The 17,037-nt window shown below is 43.5% G+C and overlaps 1 protein-coding gene across 1 annotated transcript in view; it reads right to left on the bottom strand.

The window, feature by feature from the left end:
• The window catches only part of MYH15 (myosin heavy chain 15), a 139,282-nt gene that overhangs the window by 22,583 nt on the left and 99,662 nt on the right, over positions 1–17,037 (bottom strand). The window contains exons 31-35 of the mRNA XM_064495687.1: positions 13,881–14,230; positions 11,612–11,736; positions 8,297–8,412; positions 2,525–2,717; positions 2,100–2,303 (exon numbers count right to left, since the gene is read on the bottom strand). Of these exons, the coding sequence (XP_064351757.1) occupies positions 2,100–2,303; positions 2,525–2,717; positions 8,297–8,412; positions 11,612–11,736; positions 13,881–14,230 (988 nt within the window). The remainder of the gene's footprint in view (positions 1–2,099; positions 2,304–2,524; positions 2,718–8,296; positions 8,413–11,611; positions 11,737–13,880; positions 14,231–17,037) is intronic.

Genomic DNA, 17,037 nt, shown 5'->3' with positions numbered 1-17,037 from the left:
GGGGTGAGACCAGAGAATGTGCATTTTTGTGTTTCTTTCTCTCAAACACCTAAAGTTTCAGAAACCCTGCTCTGGAGATCAGGGTCTTTTGTTTTTTGTTTTTTGTTTTTTTGATTTCTTCTTGTTTGTTTTCAAATCTATCTCCTCCTCTCTATGTCTGCTTTTGCTCTTGGGAATTATGCATAATCTATAGCCTATTTGTTTTATACCATATGGTATCCAAATAGGATTGTGTCAAGCACATGGACACAAGTCAAGCTGTAAGCACAAACTAAATGCAATGCCTTCCAGTTGGTACATCTTTGGTTTATACTTCCTTTATCCATGTTTCTCAGTGGGATCGCAAGTTGGCATTCTGGGTGGGGCAATTCTTTGTGATGTTGAATTATTCCGTATCTTGCAGGAGCAGGAGTATCTCTGGATCCTGCTCGCTAAATGTCAGTGGCACTTCCCTGTCACTTGGGCAACCAAAATGATCCCACAGACATTTCTAAATACCCCAGAGCATGGCAGATCTGCCCCTAGTTGTTTTAATCCATCCTTCACAACAATCAGCAGAGTAAACTTCCTAAAATGTGGATCTAATAACTTCACTCCCAACGTACTCAAAATTCTTCAGTAGATGCCACCCCACCCCCCCAATTAGCTCCATGATAGAATTCAGATTCCATCTGTCTCAGACTTAAGGTTCCTGGTGACCTGGCTCTCCCTGCCCCTCCCTTAGCATTTATCTGCGGAGCTCTCCTACCCCTCTCCCAGCCCCATGCTCTAGCAAGTATATCAATTCCCTCTTCTCCCCATGCCTCTACCCTTGACTTTCTGCTGTACCTGGCTGACTTCTTACATGGCCTCCACGACTCAGATTAAGCATACTGCGCATCTACCTATGTCTGGGATTGTCAGGGAAGGCGTTCTGCAGGGGTGTGCTTGCTTTATCAATATACTTCCAAGAGTGCACTGTAATTTGTTTGTTTACTTAGATTTTCACTTTTTTAGGATGATAGAGATATCTATACCATGATAGATTCATGGTATCTACCTATACCATGACACTTGTCCAGGTTACCATGGGTGCCCTATAAATGTTTGTTGAATGACCTGTTTACTATACACATTTGTCCTAGCCAGTATGGTTTCTCCTGATTCTATGAGAATGGCATAGAGTCTAAGAATTCTTGCTTTGTGTCACTTACATAACCTTCCATGAGAAACCAGAGTCCTGACAGCTCATCGTATCTGTCAGCAGTCACTCAGAATTGTTTGAAATCTCCTGGCTCCAAGGCAGGAACTTGTTTTTTTGTTTTTTGTGTTTTTTTTTTGAATCTTGGGATGCTGGGGGAACACACGGCTTAGAGGGAACAGGAGAAGCAGGCAAGTTGTCCTGGAACACTAGGGAATGTTCCCCTCCCTCTCTCCCTAGCATCCTGGTGGCTGTGAGTGCACGGACTGTTTATTCTTCTGGCAGAGGCTTTGTGTTACAGGTCCCAAAAAAACATAAGTTGAAGACCTAACCCCCAATCCTCAGAATATGACTTTCCTCGGAAACAGGGTCTTTACAGAGATAATCAAGTTCAAAAGATGTCATTAGAGTTGGTCCTAATCCAATATGACTGATGTGACTGATGTCCTCATACAAACTTGGAAATTTGGGCAGTGACAGATTCAGAGGGAAGATGTTAAGACACAGAGAGAAAATGCCAATGGAAGACAGAGAGTTGGAGTGACACATCTCTAAGCTAAGGAATGCCAGAGACTGCCAGCAAACCACTAGAAGCTGGGGAAAGGCCAGGAAGGATTTCTCTACAAGATTCAGAGGGAGCACGACCCTGCCATCACCTTAATTTCAGACTTCTAGCCATCAGAACTGTGAGAAAAATAACTTTCTGTTGTTTGAAGCCCCTCAGCTGGTGGGACTTGGTTGCTGCAGCTCTAGGCAACTGATGCATTTGGGGGTGAAAGAAGGGTGTGACCAGCACACAGCTGCCCAAGGCTCTTCCTACACCTCCAAGGCCACACCCCAGGCTCTGTGTGGTCACCGTGTCCATACTGACACCTCCTACCAGCTAATGCAGCTGATGGATAGAGTTTCCGGGCCCCACCTGGGTGTGGAAAAGATTGATCTTTTCTGTGGCTTCCAGGAGCTCGTCCTCTGCCAGCCTGCGCCCGCGCTCTGTCTGTTCCTGCAGGGACCTCAGCTCCTCGAGTTCAGACTGGAGAAGAGAGCTGCGCCGCTCGGCCACAGCCACCTGCTCCTTCAGCTCACTGTTCAGCTGTGTGCTGTCCTCCAGCTGCACCCGGAGGTCCTGCGAAAGAAAGCACAGGCCCAGGGCACAGGTCCCTGGGAGTTCTGTGGGAACTGCCTGCCCGCTCTGAACAAGCTCCATCAATTAAATGCAAGCCCATCCCTGCTCTCCTGAAGGCTTAGATCTGTCCTCATTCGTGTTGCTCAACACAACCTGGTGCTTGGTTTGCATCCATGAGCAAAGGCAGCCCTCTCTTACCCCTGTATGATGATTGAAAATACCTTGATCTGGATCTGAAGCTGGCCCAGGGATTTGGTTGTGTCTGACACCTGCCGGTTGGCACAGCTAAGCTGGAGTTCCAGCTCAGTGAGGTCCCCCTCCATGCTCTTCTTCATCCGGGTAGCCTCGACTCTGCTCCTCACTTCAGAATCCAGACTGGACTGCAGGGAGTCAATAGCACACTGCTGCTTCCTCCTAATTTTAGAATAACATTCAGGGAGAAAAGTCATGCACCCACATTAAGAAAGGTTACCTGCTGTGTACACAACAGTTTCAGAATCAAAAAAAAATTAAAATCAAGAAAAAACTGTGTAATTCACAAAGTGAGTCTAAAGGGTTTTCATTTGGAAAACATGGAGGTTGAAGGGTTAGGTTAGTGAGATTTTGTCTGTCATCATGCACTAAGATTCCCAGGTCAACTTCCTAGAAGAATCAAGAAAAGCATCAGAATCTTTTTGAGGTCCTGTGGGGCAGCTGTTACCTTAGATAAGACCCCCCAAAGCCAATCTAGGGCAAACATCTGCATTTCCTAGAATGGCTAAGGATGAAGGGAGCATGTTCTCTCACAAAGACATAATATTCAAACAATTTGTTAATTCCCCTAGAAGAGCATGGTTATCTTTTTCCGGAGTTTGGGAGTACAAGCAAGGATAAGCTGAGAAAACCAACCGCTGTGTGATATTGAGTTACCTCAACACTCCTTTGTAAGAACCAAAGCTCTATGCTGAACCATTTTTGCAAAGGAACAGAAGCTTGCACAATAAATGTGGGTTCAGGAAGACAGTGGAAAATGTGGGGAACCCATGGCAATTATTTCCCAGCCCTCTTGCAGTGAGTTTGGGATGAGTGACTGAATTCTGACTAATGGACTGTGAGTGGAAGTGTTTCTAAGCCTCACATGTACAACTGTTTTACTTGTGTGTTCCTGTGTTCTTTTCCCCATCTTTGGTAAGCCTGGAGTCCACCCATGTACTCCATCACAAGATGGAAGGAACCTGTGTTCTCAAATGACTTTGCAGAATAGTGGCCTGCTGTCCACCCTAACCCCACACTGGATTCTGACACAAAGCAAAAATAAACTTTGATAGTTTGAATCCATCAAGATTTGGTGGTGGTGAGTCAGGATGGTGTAACTGTGACAACTTACACAGGCCCTGTTATACTCACCAATGAAACAGGGCCTAGTGCCGGGCAGGTAAGACAAGACGGAGGAGGGAACAGCCTTTCTGTTCTCCGTCCTCATGGAGCCCATCAGTGCAAACAGCAGACACGTATTCATCCTGGGTTAGAATTAGGTTCCACACTGGGTTGACTGGAGCCCGTGTCCTGAGCTCTGAGACCAGTCAGGGAGGTACAGCCCCGGAGGAGTCACAGCGTGGTCAGAGTTTCTGACTGGGTGGCAGGTTGGAGTTGTCAGTTTCATGACCACCCTTCTCCCCACTGGCCAGGGGAGGCCTCAGAAGTAGGTGTGGAAGTGGACATGGATAAGAAATCACTCCTTCTGGTTCCAGAGCCCAGAGTTAGCAGGTCTCCTTTGCCAACCCCATGTCCCCTGCCCCCACATGTTGAGGTCAGTCTCTTATGCCTCTCCTTAGATCCTGGCTTTTGTTCAGCTCCCGGTCAGAATCCTACAGGGATGCCAGTATATCAAGTCACCAGAGATTCTTACGGCTGAATTGTGTCCCTCTCCCCCTCCCAACACAATGCCTATGTTGAAGTCCTTAACCCCCTTGGAAGTCCCTCAGAATGTGAGTATATTTGGAGATAGGGCCTTTAAAGAGGTGATTAAGTTAAATGAGGCCCTTAGGATGGGACCTAATCCAATCTGCCTGATCTCCTTTTAAGAAGAAATGTAGACACACAAAGAGACACAGGGAGAGGTGTGCATGGAGAAAAGGAAATGTGAGGATATAGCGAGGTGGCCACATGCAAGCCAGAGAGAGGTCTCAGGCCCAAACTTGCCGACATCTTGATCTTGAACCTCCAGCCTTTAAAAATGTGAGAAAACAAATTTTTGTTGTTTAAAACACCCCATCTGTGTACTCTGTTACAGCAGCCCTGGCCCATTACTACCGCAGGGGTGCACCCTCAGACTCCCTGACAGCTTCAGGACACTGCTCTGTCTTGCACTGAGCAAACTCTCACTTTTGCCCCAGCCGACTCTCCTTGGTCAGGAACACCAAAGCATCCCGAGGCTGATGTCAAAATCCTCTGTACAGCGGCATCTTCTACTTAAGCACATAAAATGAAGGTTTTGAATTGTACTGTTTCCACAGTTGTTTATGAAACTTCACGAGAGCCTACAGACAAGTAGAAAGTGCTGTGGTTTAAGAGGCTTCTGCATGATGCAGGCCTAGAGAATGGCCGCAAAACAACACATTTCAGGCAGAGTCAAGAAATCTTTAAAATGAAAACCCCCCAAGTACATTTTTTTTACGAAAAATGAAGCACTCAGGTTTGAGGCGATATCATAAGAAGTTCCTTTTTTTCCCCCCGAAATGTGAACTATAATTTGAGGAAAGAAACCAAATGCAAATAAAAACAAAACCAGAATAAAAACTGAAAACTTGAAAAAGCTAAGGATTTTAAACTGACAGTCAATTCAATAGGTTCTTTTTTTCCTCCTGCAATGTTGCTCATCTCTATCAGAGGAACGAAAGCTTTTCCTTAATCCCAGTGCACATGACTCAGCTTCAAACTGATTAACAAGCATTTTGCTAATGAAATACCATGTCTGGGTTTGAGATCCTACTTCGGTAAAATATTTCACTTAGAAATGAGAAGAGATTTCAACACATTCTTCTGGCAGAGACTCAGACAATAAAGGAAATTAAGTTGGATACTGCATATAAATGGAGACCATGTGACAAAGACCACTATGACTGAGTTCAGAGAAGGGAACCCTATGGAAGGATAAGATGATGGAAAATTACCAGATGGCTGAGGCCACAGGCTGGCGGGGGGCAAACTGTGGGCTATGGGCCAAATCCAGCCATGCCCAGTTGATTTCCTATTGTATATGCATTCAAGCTATAATTGCAGATTTGAGTAGCTGCAACAGAGACTCGGTGGCCTGCAAAGCCAAAAATACTATCTGACCCCACAAAGAAAAAGTTTGCCTAGGTCTTCTATAGATGATCAAACCACAGCAAACAAGGGCATCCCGACAGAGTAAGGAATGTCAGTGCCTTAATCCCCAGAGCTCCTTCCACAGCACCTCCCTGCATATGTCTGGGGAGAGCAGGACACAGGGACGTCCTGGCTCTAGGCTGGTGAGAAGACCCCACACATTATGGAATTTCCTTGAATACCTGAGTTGGGAGAGGGATATAATCAGTGGCCCTGGAAGATTCAGGATGCACCTGCCCAACTTGCTTTCAACCCAGTCTCGGGTCTTGCTTGACTTAGATGGCAGTTCCAGCTGCCAGGTGGCCTTCAAGCTGGCCACGGATGTCAATCTTGCTTTCCTGCGTTGGGGATGGAGAGGGCCAAAGCTGGGCATCAGAGCTCCTCCCTTCTTTCCTTCAATGAGTGCATTGCCACCTCCCTCCCTCTTGCTCTGCTAATTATAACATTTGTAAGGAAATAAAACAGCCCCATCAATCCATAGAAGCTTGGAGAGCTCTGTCTAGAATAGAAGGCACAGTGTCTTGCCAACACGAAGTGCTCTGTTGAACATCTCTTGAACAAGTGAAACCTATGACTCCCATGCCAGCTGCTCATTCTTTACCACCAACAGGTTTCCAGCCCGACTCACGCAGGATCGGTCCTCACCAAAAGGAGAGCGAGCTGGGCAGCAGAGGATGAGTGAATGACTTCCCCACTTTTCAGCTCAACCAAGGTTATGCTTTTGCCTCTCAATCTCTCTCCTGCTCTTATGGTCTCTTGAGCTCCCCTAGTCCTGCCTCACAGGCCTCCTTCAGTTTCTGTGGCATTTTCCCAGGATTATGTGGAACAGGACCTTGAATCTCATCTTGCCCTCGGGCAATATTTCCCTTGAGTTCTATAATTCACCTTGATTCCTTACTTATCCTTATCCTTGATGCTCAAAATCTTATGCTTTGCTAGGATTTCCTCCTGGCCTTCTCTTCAGTTTCCTTAAGATCCCTTCCTCTCCCAGCCCTGAAGTCAGATTAAACCCTTGGATTAAACCCAGGCCTCTTGACACAGTCTGCACTGAAGCAGGGCACTCACACAGGAAGGGCCTGGCATGGTATTTGTGATCTTTTGCAAGATATGCCCATCTTTCCTTTCCGATGTAACTATTACAGTCATTATGAATCATTACCTAAAACTCACAAATAGTTCACCCCTCCCCCCCAGCCCGCCCTTCTTTTTCCAGCCCCTTCACACTCCTGCCTTGTCTTCAGTTCTTCCCTCTCCCAGCCCTGGCTGTTTGGAACTTCCTTTGCACGAAAATTATTACAATTGGTGAACAGCTCTACGACATTCAGATGTACCTGTCAGGATGCAGACTCTCTGAGGATTCATTTTTTTCTTTGCTTGGTTTATTAATAGGCACAGGTTTGACATTACCTGAAACCAGGGTGCGTTTCTTTTTTTTTTTTTTTTTTCCCTTGTAAATACACAAGGAGACGTTCATTTTTGCTCCTGGTGGAAGGAAGTAGGGCAAATATCAAGGCCCAATGTTTTTGCCCTTCATCAAAAAAATTCTTTTAGACAGAGCCTCTTAAGCAGCTGGGAACCCACCACCACAGTCAGTCCTATAGAGGAACGTGCCGGTGATTGAAGATAACTCAAAGTGCACAGAGGGCCAAATTGGGCTTGACATTCTTCTTAAAAAAAATGACCCCCATGGGAGTTTTGTCTGAAGATGGGTGATAGAAAAGAGGCCAGTTCAATTAGACATGTAAACTTTAAAAAAAAAAAAAAAAACTGTTTAACAAACACATTGAAAGCACATTGCCAGTTGGATCTCAGACTCAAAGATGATTTTCCTCACCGACATACGGCACTGACTTAAGGGAGCGGATCAGATAGACAATACAATCGTAGTTAATTCCGTGTGTTTGTAATTGGGCCCTTGATCTAGAGTGTGAAGTGCCTTGCCAATGTCGGCTTACTGATCTTGCTCGCCACCTTCTGTGACACGAATGGGACTGCTTTCATCCCCTCACTTCACTCAGGAGCTAAGAAGTGAAATGTCTAAAATCATCAGCTTGTTATGATGAAGCTAAGAAAAGATCCTGCAACCCAGGATTCCTGTTTAATTCAGTTCCTGATATTAAGGCTCAGCTGTTTCCACGGGGATTCGGTAAGCAGCTTAGCTCCTGGCTTTGGCCCCTCTCTGAACAAATGGCTACAGGTACAGGCAGGGGGCATGTGGAAACCTCACTTAGACCTGACATTAATTTTAATGCACAGCATCAAACTTAGTTCTTCTCCTCCACTGTTCAGCCTTATCAGTCAGTGTCCTGAATGCTCAAGAAAGAGGCTCGTTGGAGGGAGACCCACACAGTAAACACAGTCATTGCCCACATACTTATGCTTTCTTGGTGTGTTATCTTGAGTCTTGTGTATGAGTAGAAGCTACTCAAATATAAGAAAATCATACAATCTGACAGGAATCGTGTAGGGTTGTTCCATTATATTAGCAGTGTGGAGCTTCCCAGATTCTCGTGGAGGGTTAGACTGGCTAAGTTTCTCTGATAATTTTTCAACAGGGGTCTTAAAAGCAAACAAACACAGCGAATCATGATCAGTTAAGGATTCTGAAGTATGCAACTGTTGCTCATCAAAATAATCTTAAATACCTAAAATTTTCTATTTCTTCATCTTTCTCTGAAAGCTTTCTTTCAAGTTCCGCTTTAGTTTCTGAGAGTTCGAGCTGCAAACGAAGAATCTTGCTTTCGTTACGTTCCAGAGCTCCCTAGAATACATAAATAAAAAGTACTAAATTAAGCCCACTTTTGACAAAAGTATTTTTTCCTCTAAACGTATGTCACTAATGTAGCTCTCTTTAGAATTGCTAGGAATAATCTAAGTTCAAATCAGGTTGCTGAAGATTGGAACAGATTGAGAGACAAGTGATTACTTTGTTTGTCATGTCACTTAGAGCTGTGACATTCTTAGGGCTTTCTGCTGTGATTCAAGATCTGGAATTCAAAGAATTTTTTAAAATAGAAAATTTCAATCTTCTCTGTGACTATACTTAAATTTTTAAATTGATTACTCTTGACTTTTTCTAATGTTTTCATCTTTGGGATGAATCAATAAAAGTACCATTCAAGATCTGCAGATACTAACTATTATGTATAAAAAAGATAAACAAGTTTGTACTGTATAGCACGGGGAACTAAATTCAATATCTTGTAGTAACCTATAATGAAAAAGAATATGATAAGGAATATATGTATGTATATGCATGACTGAAACATGCTGTACACCAGAAATTGACACAACACTGTAAACTGACTGTACACTATACTTCAAAAAAAAAAAAGACAGACAAAATCCAAACAAAAAAACTTTTTTTAAAGTATCAAGGTTAGAACAAGAAGGTGGTAACTCCTACCTGGAAACTTGTATTTAATTCTCAACATTACAGAGGGATAGAGAAAAAGTCAAAAGCATTCAGAGAGCAAGATACAAGACAGGGCTCAAATAAAGGAACTTAGGATGTACCTGACACATAAGGCTTGGTGTGAGCCATCATCACCATAATTACTACTTTTACTATAAATAGATTGCTTTGACAGGCAGGGAGATCTCCTGCCCCTTTGAGTATCTAAATATAGGCAAGGCGATTACTGCCAGGAACATTACAAAGGTGATTCAAGTTTGAAAGTGTAGGTTTGATTAAATCTTTAAAGCATGTTCCAAAGATAAAATGTATATAGAAGAAGAAACAAACAAAATACTTGAAAGATTCTGAAGAGGATGTTTATAAAGGGCGCAAGGAAGGGGTCACAACAATACATTGGCCAGTTAACCACTGGCAGACAGTCCTGAGGGTAGAAGTAATTTTTATAGCCTCTTCCAAGGAGTGCTTAGCACATACCATGAAAAGTAAAACTAAGTAGCAATTTCAAAATAAAAATAAGAAAGATGCTGGGAACTTTAACATGACTTCAGGCCTTGCTGCTGTTATCTCAACACTGTCTTCAATATAAAAGAAAAGAAATAAAAAAACAAATGCTTGGGTAGCAATTTTCTCCAAGGGAATGGTGCCCTTCCTTCAGGGGGAAATTGTCACCTCTAACCCTCTTGAATGGATGAGAAAGTAAATCTTTGAAGGTGACCCAGGATAATTTGAGTTTTGTGATTTCAAAAATAATATGATAAGGTTTCTAATAAAGGCTCACCCAGGAAAATAACCCAATTTTACAAATACATGTCCAAGCTGATGAAGTATTTATGGATGCAGCTGAAAACAAAACTTGAGAAAATGCGAACAGAATCTAACGCCATCTAGTGCTACTAAATGGTAGGAGCGTGGTGGCCTCAGTCTCACTTTCAAAGTGCTATTCAGCTTCATCCACCAGGATGTCTACACGTCAGCCAGGACTAAGACTGCCCTGCCCAGTCGTAGCTCTCATTGGCTTCTTGTGTTGCTGGGAATTTCTACCATAAAAGTTACTTCTTTGGCTAAAGCGGTGGCTTTGAAATTCCCTGGTCGGGGTAGCCAGAGAACCAAAGGGAACAAGTAAATGAAACAAAGTTCACCTACTTTATGAGGACCAGCCTTGCTAGCGGATACCACACTGCCAACTGAAAGGATTCTATATAAAATGTAGAAGACCTCAGAAACTAATTTGCATAAAAAGACAAAAGCCGTCCACTTCATACATCTTCCGTCTGGCAGGTTTCTTCTAAAATTGTGGTGAGATACATTTAACGGACATGGCTTGACACAAAGCAGTCCTTTAGGGTCTAACTTTTTTTTATCATACCTTCCAAAAGGTCCGTGCCTAAAATTGACTGCTGTGCCTTTTAAAAATCATTGTCTCTGTTGGAGGTGAGTGGGTAGGGGCTGCATTTTTAATATGAGTCATTGCTTATTCTAAAGGTGGGTCAAGAGGGGGGAGGGTATAGCTCAAGTGGTAGAGGGCATGCTTAGCATGCATGAGGTTTTGGGTTCAATCCCCAGTACCTCCTCTAAGAATAAATAAATAAATGAACCTAATTACCTCCTTTCACCAAAAGAAAAAAAAAAAAAAGGACAAAGGGTGGGTCAAGAAAATGAAATTTGGCTGTGAGAAAAGAGGCTCTGCATGGCTTGTTAACTATGTAATGATCATGACAGGATAACTTCCTTCTGCATTCACCCTCTTTGGCAAAGGTTTTCTCAGGGGCCCTTTCAATCACTAGCACACACCTAGGGATAAAATCAGAGGTTGTTCCTGAACTTTTAAGCCCTAACACTGAAAACTTTCCTGTCAAACAACCCCCACAAAGATGAGCTTTCAGAAACAAATGTTTGAGAGCATCACTTTGAACTCATTTTTAAAACTACCTAAAGTTTTTTTTTGGGGGGGGGGAGTGTTTTGACTGATTCTATTTGAAGAAGAGGGGCAGGTATTAAGATATTTATTCATTCAACATTCAACAAGTATTTACTGAACCTCTTCTGGACACCAGGCAATGTTCTAGTCCAGTGCTTCTCAAATGTTCATGTGAATATGAACCACTAAGGGATCTTGTTAAAATGCAGATTCTGATTCAGCAGAACCGCGAAGAGGGCTGAGAGTCTGAATTTCTAACAAGCTCCTAAGTGATGTCCAGGAAACTGTCCATGGGCCACATTTATAGTAGTGAGGGTCTAGGCACTGGAGATAAATTGGGGAACAAGATAGATCCAATTCCTGTTTTCATTACAATCAAGAGATTTGCATCCACTCTTGCTTATCCTGTTCTCTGAGCCTCAATTTCCTCATTTGTAAAATGAGGACAATAGTTTGCTAGGGTGATTACATAAAATAATGCATATAAAGCACTCAGCATAGTGCCAGGCACGTAGTTAAAACCTGAATAAGTGTTAATGGCATTGTGTTGTTGTTATAACTAGAATGCAGATCATCTGCACTGTCACAATGATAAAAGCTTTCTCTGCTTCCTGGAGGTAATACCTTGGCCTCTTCCAGTGCCATCTGGACTTCAGTCTTTTCTTGTTCAATCTGTTTCTTCACCTTTTCCATTTCACTTAAGTTCTTCTTTCCTTCTCTCACCTGATTTGTCAGATTAGAAATTTCTTCTGGAGAGGGAAGAGAGACAAAGTTAGTGAAAGGAACCAGTCTCAGACCCATGATATCAGGCCCAATAGACTGTTCTCCTTGGTAACTCGATGGCAAGGCCACCTCTGGCACATATGGGACCTTTGAACTAAAAAAAGGAATCCTCCCCTTCAATATATTCTTTTGGCATCTGCCAGAAAGTTGCTTACAACAAGTGGTGAAGATGGTGTTTCTTAGAGTATTGTGCATTGAACAACCTATGCAACTGTACACGGCAGTCCTGCTTGTCAGATGTTGCCTGGTGGAGTTCTAGGACACAGACCTGGAATCCCTACACTTTCAGTAGAAGTGCTTAGCTAGCAATACTAGTGTCTTCTGTTGTGTCAGCTGCTGCTAAACACCAGGATGGGAACTTACAGCATAAGCTGGGTCACTGTCTACCAGAAGCCAACGCATGAGCCCGGACAGACCTAGGAATCTGAAGGAGCTCAAGCACTTGAGGGTTTCTGCCGAGCCACTCATGAGCACAAGCCTTTGACAGAGCTAGGCATCCAGCAGTGACAAAACTTCCACCATCTGACACTGTTACTGTCAGTTCTGTTCATGAAAGAAGCCTCCAGAACCTGAGAGGTGTGGAGTGGGGCCAAGTGCTCTGGGAATTACCCACAGTCTAGAGGTGGTGGAAGGAGTTCCAGAGTGTGGCTGCTCCTCTGGTTCTGAGATCCTGAGCTGGGAGAGGATGTGACAGGAATTTTTTAAAGTTACAAAAACAAACCCATTTGATGGTAATTCTCATGTGAATAATAAATCCTCTGAGAAAGCCTCTCCAGAAGAGGTGCTCCTGAGAGAAAACTTGAAGCAATGGTTCTCTACTCTAACATACCTTGGAATCACTTGGAAAGCTTTTGAGAAAGACTTCTGCCCAAGCTCTGCCCCGGACCAAGTGTGGGCCCCAGAGCAGCAGCACCGGTCTTGCTGGAGGACTTGTTAGAAATGCAAATTTCTCAGACCCCCTCCTAGACTTACTGGATCAGGAACTCTGAGGATGGGGCCCAGCCAACCATGTTTTAACAAGTCCCCCAGGTGTTTCAGATGCCACTAAAGTTTTCTGACTGTTCCAGCACCTCTCACAGACCCAGTCAGTGACCTGATCACGGATGATGCAGGTCAGCAGAGAAAGCCAGTTTCATTTACGCCTCTGATAATAACACAAGATCTCCCAGGGCATCTCTGGCTTGTAATGCATGTCACTGGTGGTGCTGGTATGCGTTGGCAGCCTCTTTGAAGGGCTGCTGGGCAGTATCTCAAAATTTAAAAATTCATTCTTTTAACCCAGCAATTTCATTTCTAGGAATTTACCCTACTGAGGTATTTGTACATGTCCACAAATATAGGTACAGGGATGGACAATGTAGGATTATGTATAATTGTGAAAAATCACATCTAAAATGAAAAAGGTCTAGTTGAATGCGTGAGTTGTCCTTATTATAAAACCCCATGTTGCTATTAACAATACGTGGTAGGTCTCTAGGTAGAGGCGTGCAAAGAATCACAAGGCATATGGGGAGGTGGCAGAGCCCAGGGACTGGGTGTGTGTATGTCAGAATCAAGATGCTTGGGCTCAAATCTCAAATCTACTACTTATTAAATGTGAATTTGGACAAGTTCTTAAACTTAAGTGACTCAATACAATCTGCATTTTACAGATAAAGAAATTAACACATTCTGAGACTTAATGAATAGTTACATATAAAGCAGTGCCTGGCACGTAGTATGGGCTGTAGAAATATTAAATTAGAAAATACATTACCAGGTGAAAAAAATAAAAGGTGTAGAATACTGTGTAATTTAAGGGAAAATACATGCATGCATATATGCATGGAAAATCTTGGTAAGGTTATGGGTATAAAGGAATTCTTAATAGGCTTTCTTTACAGAGTGGAAATGGGACTAAAGGTAGAAAAGTTGTCTTATTTTTAGAATTCATTTAATTAAAATAATCTCCATAGTAAAAAAAGAATTCAAAAGGAGGTATTAAAAATGGAAAAGTTAAAACCTGAGTGGCCCACGAGGATGCTGCGGCATCTGCGCATGGAAGGCAGCCTTGCCCTGGGTGCAGGGTCTTCTGGGTACCCCAGTTCCCAGGGCCACGCATCCAGCATACCTTGCAGATTCTTGTTCTCCCTCCGGAGGGTCTCCTGGCTCAGGGCGCCCTCCTCGCAGGCGTGCCTGAGCTCCAGGAGCTGGGAGCTGAGGGCCCGGGCCTCCTTCTGAGAGGCGTCCAGCATCGCCTGGGACTCCTCCTGCTGCCGCCTCCAGTCCTCCAGGCACTTGTCAAAGTGCTGCTGCTTCTGGTCCAGCACAGCGGCGGTGGAGCGTGCCTTCCCGAGGTCCGAGAGGGTGTCCCCGAGCTCAAGCTGCAGTTGGAGCCTAGCCCTCTCCAGGGAGGCATTTCTGGCATTGGCCACCCCCATGGCTTCCGCAGCTTCCTGCAACTGAATTGCCAGCTTCTTCCTGAGAAGAGGAGACCCAAAAGGTGAGTGAAGCCACAATCCTCAGAGAGCTCAACCGGTGTATCCTGAAAGACAGCGATCTGGAGCAAAATAGGGGTGGGGGTGAGAGGCTGAGGGGAGCTTAATAGTATGAAGTGGAAACAGCTTGTGTCTGAAAATGACCTCCTTGTGCCTGCAGAACCCAGATGTCTGCTGACCACCACCCTCCGGCTCCTGTGTCCACATGTCCTTTATCTACCCCTATCCTTTGCCAGCCTGGACTTGGAACTCAGGATTTCTGAATCCCTGTGAGTTTCTGCTTCCTCAAACCTTGCACAAGCAATACAGGCTTTATTGATGATTTCATAAGAAATGGGAGGAAGTGGGTACCGAACACCCAACAGTAAGCAACTGTTAAGAAGTCTGTAGACACATCTAGTCTCTGAAGTTGCTTCCAAGGAGCATTCTTTGACTGTCTCCTGCTCACTCTCTCCTCCTCTCATCATGTGGCTCCTAAACATGCCCAGATTCTCTTTCCTCTGTTTCTTCTCTACCTCAGCTCCTCTTCCCAAATTGATATAGCCAACCCATCCCAGCATTATGCTCCCACTTAACAAGTCCCACTGCCCCCAGGGGCACTGCAGCCCCTGTCGAGTGTCCCTCCCTCATCCTCTGAGATGGAGCGGCTTGTTAAAGGGCTCCCTCCACCGCCCCCAACAATGCAGTGCTCACATCTCCAGGGACACTGGCAGTCCCATTCTCACTCATTCATCACATCTCTTAGATGAAAGTATGGTATGTACCAAAACTTATTCTGATCTATTGCCACTAAACGGAAAAAGATCCTCAGGAATTAACATGTGCCACACAACTAGCTCAACAGAGCAATGTGGTCATAAGGCCCCTTTTTGGTGGAATCCAGTGAAAATCAATCTGTGCTCAGCATCCAGGAAGGACCTGGGATCTAACAAGTACTTCTCCCTCACTGGCTTTCTAACCATGGACACTTCACATCTTTGCTTCATCTTTCTTAACTGTTCAAAGGAGATTCTGATGTACCACGTGATGACTATCATTAATAATACTGTATTGTAGATTTGAAGGTTGCTATGAGAGTAGAGCTTTAATATTTTCACTGTAACAACAACAACAACCACAAAATGGGAATTATGTGGGGCAAAGGTTATATTAAGTAACCATTGTGGTAAGGACTTCACAGTATGTGCATGTATCAAATTACCATATTGTACACAAATTCACACAATGGTATCAATTATATCTCAATAAAGCTGGAGAAAAAAAGAAATTCTTATGCTTTACCTCACCTAAAATAATAGTCTTATAAAACAAGTACACATATTTTAACTACTTTAGAAATGCTCAATTAGAACAAGAAAATAGTAATTTTACTCTGGGTGACCAACTGTTTTGAGGGAACTGAGGGGTTTTTACCAGGACTTGGGGCCAACAGTGCTCAAATCCAGCAAGTCAAGGGCAAACTGGACAATTGATCACCTTTGTTTAACTAATAATGTTGTTCTACACCTAATACCAGCTACCATTTTGCTTCTCAACTTGCCAACCATAGCACCTACGTAGTTGCCTAAAAGATGCAAGAAGACGTGGAGGTTAAGAAAGCAGATCTCTATCCTTGGGGACCACAGAAGCAGTAAACTGGGTCTCAGGTGAGCTTGATTCCACTAAACTAATTCATCATGTGAACACAAGCCTGGAAATCTGAGCAGGCAAATCTTCAGCAGCTTTGCAATTGAAAAAAAAGAATCCTAGATTGTTTTGCAGTTCTACCTCCCTGGGTGATTTGGGGAAAAGTATAATACAGACAATATGCTTCATTTACTTGATGTTCAACTAAGTTTAAAGCCAAAAAAGAAAAAAAAAAGCCTTCAGATATGACCACGTTTACCCATGATTTTTCTTTAGTTGTCGTGTAACACAGGACCATAATTTGGTAGAACTAACAAATCCATGTGGTCATATGTAGCCTACATACTTTCCCTTCTTTTCTATCCCTTCCAAAGAAACTTTCAACAGAATTACTGGTAGATACTTTCACTTGAATTCTTCAATTATTAGAAAAAAAATCTTACTTTAGAAGCAAATGCCCTATTTTGGATATGAGGAGCCATTTCAGTTCAGAGCCCCACTTTTCTGTGATTCAGAGTTTTAACACATTTACTGCAGGTATTTTTAGTGTCTGTCATCCGTAAGTCCTTTTTAAGTTCCTGTGACTAGAGAGACAATCACTTGGTACCCCTTTAGGGGCAGAACACAGTGGCTGTTCAGCACGTGCACAGCAATGTCTTTCAAAGATTTAGGCAAAGAACTGAAAAATAATATTTTGGGGTGAAGCTAAAGAGAAATGTATCGATCTGCCCTGGACTTTTGCCAAGCCACCAAGCCAGGGACACATTCTTTTGTGTCAACTTTTAATGATTATAAGCTGGGGTTGGTGTGACACTTTCTCTCAAAGACACACAGTCCTTCAACCTTGGAGAAAAATGTTTCAGAACTGCACCCTGGTACTGAGTCTTGATTCATGTGGGCCCCAAACTTCTGTAGTTCCTGAGAACTTCTAAAGCCTTTATGGAGTGTTGGCTATAAAACGGATATCATAACCTTAGAGGTGGCCCAAAGGTGATTTCTTTTCAAAGAAACTTTTGTCCCATAGGCAGGATGACAGATCTCAACACGTTTCCAGCTCTCCCTGTCCATCTTCACAGACCTCTTTGTAGTCTACAAGTTGCAGACCAGAAACACAGTGACTTTAATGTGTAGAGACACATATACATAAGGACTCCATTATTTTGG

This window comes from Camelus dromedarius, chromosome 2, assembly GCF_036321535.1.
Source record: "Camelus dromedarius isolate mCamDro1 chromosome 2, mCamDro1.pat, whole genome shotgun sequence".
NCBI classification, from domain to species: Eukaryota; Metazoa; Chordata; class Mammalia; order Artiodactyla; family Camelidae; genus Camelus; species Camelus dromedarius.
The sequence above is the reverse complement of the archived record's forward strand: the minus strand, read 5'-3'. Positions and strand labels throughout refer to the sequence as shown.